The sequence below is a fragment of the Gavialis gangeticus genome, unplaced genomic scaffold (genome assembly GCF_001723915.1).
Source record: "Gavialis gangeticus isolate Ggan-Ray unplaced genomic scaffold, GavGan_comp1, whole genome shotgun sequence".
Classification (NCBI taxonomy): domain Eukaryota; kingdom Metazoa; phylum Chordata; order Crocodylia; family Gavialidae; genus Gavialis; species Gavialis gangeticus.
The window spans coordinates 148,158,389-148,164,508 of NW_017729022.1; the positions used below are offsets into that span (position 1 = coordinate 148,158,389).

The 6,120-nt window shown below is 42.9% G+C and overlaps 1 protein-coding gene across 2 annotated transcripts in view; it reads right to left on the minus strand.

The window, feature by feature from the left end:
- FOXN2 (forkhead box N2) overlaps nt 1-5,733 on the minus strand; it is a 45,636-nt gene extending 39,903 nt beyond the window's left edge. For both annotated transcript variants that reach the window (XM_019516304.1, XM_019516303.1), the window contains exon 1: nt 5,182-5,733. In XM_019516304.1, the coding sequence (XP_019371849.1) occupies nt 5,182-5,718 (537 nt within the window). In that variant the 5' untranslated portion in view covers nt 5,719-5,733. The remainder of the gene's footprint in view (nt 1-5,181) is intronic.
- Between the last annotated feature and the right edge of the window lie 387 nt (nt 5,734-6,120).

Below are 6,120 nucleotides of genomic sequence, written 5' to 3' on the forward strand. Positions count from 1 at the left end.
TGGACACACCCCACTTTGGAGACCACTGGTCTAGATGAGCACACATGCAGTTTGTGCCATGCTGCTAATCTGCAGTGTGGTGGGCTTTTTTGACACCCCCAGTGTAAAAAAACTAACCCCAAAAACCTGCAGCTGAAAAAAAAGCAGTGCACGTGGTGACAGCATGCACTGCCTGAAATTGGAGCCTGGCTGGCTGAAGCCACACGCTGGCTGCTGGCCATGCTGGATCACAGCTGCTGGAGCCCCAAGAGGCCCCAGGACCCCAGGTAAGGCTGCAGGGGCCAGCCCAGGTGCTATCCCACATAGTGCAATGTGCTCTGTGCCAGAGCACACATGCACAGGCATTCCCTGTGGACAAGTAGCAGTGGCACATAGTTGTGCTGCTGCTATCTGTCCCAGGGGAAACACATGTGTGTGCTCATGTGGATATGGCCATTAAGTCTGCGTTTACAGGCAGAAGAGGAGTCTTTATCCCACCCCCTTGAGAACATGTGGAACACTTCTCTAAAGGGGAAAATACCAGGCAGTAGCCCATGGATTATGAAGCACTCTGATTAGCCTGCTGGAACTTCAGTTGAACACATGAAACAAGGCATACCCAGCTTATAACTATGACAGCAAACAAACACCCCATGTTTGAGGAAGACAGCCCTTTCGGTTAGCTGGAAAAGGATTCCCCTTGGGCCTGAGAAACCCCGTTGTCCCAAGTAGAAACTGGCAGTGCCCCTTTTTTCTTCAGTCCTAGTTAAGGAAGTGGCAACAGAGGAGCTGCTAATGTTTGAAACACTGCTGGGAGAGCCTAGCCAAGCCAGAGATCTTATTCTGAACTCCACAGGTAGGTTCAGGGCAGGCCACGTACTGACTGCAAACAGGGTAAGCTTCTTCCTGGCTGGGGCAGAACGGATCTAGCTTTCCTCCATGGGTCCCGTTTAACCAACCTGCTATGGAAAGCCCAGAAAAGGCACATTGAATACTCTATGCTGAGTTGCAGGGGGTTTCAGAAAGTGCATCATTTTCAGTTATGGAAGGCAAGACAGGAAGTGTCCAAGTTCACTGACCAAGACAAAACAACTTCTTGTTCCCTTGGAGAGAATATTGTTTCCAGAGGGAAAAAAATCAAGTCCAAAGAAGAACAGAAGATCTGTAACAACCACACTACTACAGTCCTCAGCTAGAGCCTCTTAAGAGACAGATTTATAGACAGGGCTCCAGAAATAATGACCCTGCACCCAAGTCCAAAACTACAAGTCTGCTCTGGCTCCAAACATGCATAAGAAGGAAAAGGAATCATTTGGGAAGATTTGGGACATGAAAGGAGGACTCTGATTTAACCAGAATGTACCAATACAGCAACAGCTCTTTTGCGTCTCTTATGTATTCTACAGAATGTTAAATTAAAACCAAAATTTAACAAAACAAAAAAACCCCTCTTCAATGGCTGCGTCTTCTCTCTGTTGGGGGATGTTGGCATCTTTTCTACATTTTTTAGTCTTTCAAATCAGAAATACCATATCTATAAAATTCTCCTCTTACAGTGTTCCTACAATGACAACAGAATTACTTTTAATATAGCCTTGCATAAGAGAAGAATCAGACCATTTGTATTTCCTGCTGCCCTTATGCCAGGGTGTTCACATTAGATAGGCAACTATTAACAAAAGAGTTTCCAGATTGTCTCCTGAAGTTCAGCTGTTTTCAATCACAGATGAGATTCAAGCAATCCAGAATCCTAACTACAGTACTGTTTTGTTAGTCACCACTAGTTCTGTTTAGAGTATGTCAAATTGTAACATTTAGTGTGACCTATAGGTATTCATCTCCTACCCCCATAAAAAAAGACATCTCCCTACCTACCAGGTGTGTTTACTACAAAAAGTCAACATGTTCAAGCTAAAATTACTGTGCTGTTACATTTGAAATGTTTCCAATGATTCATTCAAGGTGCAAACTGGCATGCTGCGCCCACCCCCACCCCTCTTTTTTTTTTTTTCTTTAAAGGTACATGACATCCTTGCCAAAACTAACTGGCTTTCTGGATAGTCCTCCACTATGCAGCAATATCAGGCAGCACTGTGCCCCACGGATGCACAGCCTGCTTGAGTGATATCTAAGAGAAATATATGACATGTATACATGGTGTGACTATAACCTGATTCTGTACATGTGGGCTATTCCTAAACTCCAGCCAGGCTCAGTGGCAACTATGACAATACAGTGAGGCATAGCAGGAAGGAAACATTGATTTTTTTTGTAATTCTATTCTTTCTTTCTGTGCAAAGGCAGTGTTTGTATAAGCAAAGGACTAACAATTTTAATGAAATTATCTGCTCTACTATATCCGATTAATATCTGATTAGGTTTACGTTCCTTTGTGCAGTATAGCTTTTTCCTTGTGTAAAGCATTCCTACTTAAGGTCCAGGGTCTTTTCAAGCAGAGGCTGTTAATTATGCCATACTGTAACAATTAGATGGATGGATTTCTACATTATGAATGTTATGATGTGGCTAATGTGTAGGAGGAAATAGAGGTTACTTCTCTTCATTTAGAACCGACTTCCTGTGGAACACGTCACTAGTAATGTGGCTGAGAACAAGGTCATTTTTCTGGATGAATATCTAGATTTACAGACTTTTTTCTGAAAGGAAGAAATGTTTCATGCATTAGAGTGACACTTGTCTTGCATAAATGGCAACGTATGCATTCACTTGATCTCTACATAGACAATGTGTTCATTTAGGGTTTTTATTAAAAACAATCAATCAATTTATAGGGAACTGGTAGAATGATCAGAATCATCAGGAAAATCATTAGAAAAGAAAGTCAGAGAGGTTAACCTACTTTTCACTTGTGTCTGAAAATAGCACTCAGCTGTCTGAATAGCTATAGTTTTATACAAGATACTAAAGCCTCTTCTTGAAGTAACAGTTCAAGAAGACCACTAAGAACAAGGAGCTGATATAAATATTTAAATAACTAAGACAAATTTAAGGATAATAGCAGTATATTCCAGAAAACAAACAACTCCACCCAAAAGTCCACATGTGCATATGTGCATATACACATGCATACTGAAAAGGAAAGAAAAAGTCAAGGGGCTAAGTCAAACAGTACTAGGAAATACCAGAAGCTGGCCTGAGCAATCTTAGTTTGACCTAGTTTTCCCATAGAATCCTCTGATTCATTCAAGGCACAGGACAATACATGAGAGAATGAATCAAAGTTGCAGAGTCACTAAGGCTAGGTACAGACATTCACAAAGTATGAGGTGGGATCAATCTAAGTTATATGGTTTTCTGTACGCAGTGTTGTCTGGGTCGGTAGTAAACAGAACACACATTCACCTTTTGCTGGTATGGGGGGCAGGGAGGAGAAGGGAGTGCACACTGGTTGCCCATCTTACACCAGGTTCTGCCATTAAGGCAGTCTACGCATGCCAACCTTCTGTTCTGTTATGGGTTCAGACTGGTTCTGATCACTGATTATGATCACTTTTACCAGTATAAGTGCAAAAACTGGAAGGCATGTAGCAAATGAGAGGGGATATACAGGAACACAAAGGATGAGGCCTCAAAGTTAAAGGCTTCTGAATATCACACTGGATAAAAACTTGAGTAAACAAGGAGACAGACCTAGAAATCTCAGCTCATGACACCACAATGATGCCCAACTGAAGTAATTACCAGGGTTCAGACTTTTTAAATCCACTCCATACTATAGGTCTAACAGAGTAACTTAAAGCAAGAGAGGACAGTTAGGCCCAACTAGAAGAAGAAAAGCATTAAAACTAAGAAATCTCAGGCCCCTGCCACACACACTACAACTTAAGATTTGATTAACTGGTTAAGTGTGACCCAGACATGTGTTCAATCAATCAATGGCATTATAAAAAGAGAAATAAGCCACAGTTACTCCACAAAAAGTGTGGAATAACTTTGTGGCTCCTTCCTATCATGCCATTAATCATGTGGCCAGGTGCTCCCCTGCGACCAGGAGCTTTGTCAGCTGATGGGGCTCCCAGCTGCAAGGGTGCACCATGTGCTTCTGCAGCTGTGAGCATAGTCAGCTGCAGCTTCCAGCTATGGAGGCACATGGTACACCCCTTAGTTCTGAGGCCAGATTAGCTATACACTCAAGTACCCTCGCAGCTGGGAACCTCAGTTGATGGGGCTCCCTGCCACAGAAGAACAGGTTGAATCCCTACAGCTGGCAGCCCCATCAGCTGACAGGGCTCCCAGCTACAGGGGAGCACCTGGCCACATGTTCAATTAATGGCGTGATAGATACGAGTCACAATCCTCAGCTAACTGGGCTCCCAGTCTTGGGGGCACATGGTGTGCCCCTGAGGCTGGAAGCCCCATCAGCAGCAGCCTTCCAGCCATGGAAGCACGCTAACTGCTGGTGCAGCAGAGGCTCTGTCTGCACCAACAATAAGGAGTGATGGGTTCTGATGCTGGTTCCCACAAACACAGCTCCTGTCGCACACATTTTACATGGCAGGAGGCACAACTGTGCTGAATATCAGATCCTAAAATGCCTTTACCTGCACACCTAGCAGGGGGGCCTTAGATTGTATTCCAGGTTCTGGAGAAAGATGTGCTTATAGACTCTTTTTACTTGTATTTTTCCATTTCTGCTTTTACACTCACCTGGCTTCTGTCCCACCAGCCTCTAAAACTTACTTCTAGCATCCCTCTCTCCCCTCCCTAGCCTACCTCAGTTTCTCCTTCTGTTCCTTCCTCTTGTGCATCAGTCAGGTGGGTTGATCAGTTTCCTCCATGGTACTTGCATGAGACAGAGTGGAAAAGAGAGTGCAGGAGGGAGCAGGCTCCTATACCCCTGGGATGCAGGATGCCATTTTGAGAAAACTGAGCCACTCAAATCCCTATAGACCTTGTGCATACAAACCATGTGCCACTGCCAACTCTACTTATAATAATGCTAAATACAAATATAATATGGAATAAAACCCACCAGCACCTATCAGAAGTGGCATTTCAAGCTACCTTCTGTTGCAAAGCAACCATCTTTCGTTGCCAAGAAAATGCCGTTAAGTCTAAGATTCCAACAAATGAAAATATCTGTGTAGTACTGTGCATTAAAAAAGAACGTACTTAAATAAAAACCAACTGACAAAGCAGTTCATATTTGTTAAACATTTCCCACCAACAAAAGAATCTCACCTTGCCATGGCTTCTCTCCACCTTCCGGAAACATTTGTTCAGGGAAAGATTGTGTCGGACCGAGTTCTTCCACCCCGTGGGTGCTGTAGCAAAATAAGGGAAGCGTTCCAGAATCCAACTGTAGATTTCTTTCACTGGCAAGCTTTTATTAGGAGAATGTTCAATAGCCATGTAAATGAGAAGACTAAAGGAATAAGGGGGTTTGGAAGTGGCTGATTTTTTTTCCATGTTCTGGTAGCAAGATGGTGAAAAAGATGGCACATTATCACCCTCAATGTCATACAAAGGGCTAACCATTGGAAGACCCTCGCTTCCAAGGCTGAAGTTTGTTAGAAGATTAGTACTTTCATGCAGCCAGTTCAAGTTTGTGAGCTCATCATCTGCTGATTCGCTGTCCACTAAAGTGGCCTTTGGTGGAGCAGCATCAACTGCTTCAGGCAAGCTTCCCATTCTGTAAATCTGCCTTAATCCTGCAGCTTTTCCTGCTCCTGGTGTTTCAGCTTTCTTATCTGGAGTCATTCCAGTTACTGGACCCATTTAATTTTATTGGTCTATAACAAAGAAAACAATTACAAAGTCAATGCAAGTCTTAAAAAACTTCTCCTAGTACAACCATTGCAACAAAAACAACAGAACCAAAATTAATTCAGCACTGCATCTGCCCTGTCCTGCTCAGGGATAACACCACATTTTTTTAATTTATTAGAATTTGTTACAGCCACTGGTCATTAAAACCCTGAGACCTGGTGAAACTTTATAGTAATATCATTACAAAATGATCGCTCCCACTGCTTTGTGACCAGGTCCTTGTTATTGAAATTACGTTAACTACCTAGGAATTCACATAATTTGTCCTAATACACTTATATACAGCAGGAGTGGGTATTTTAACATCACTAATTGCAAAGTGGGAGATGGACTCGATAGGAATATTGAATG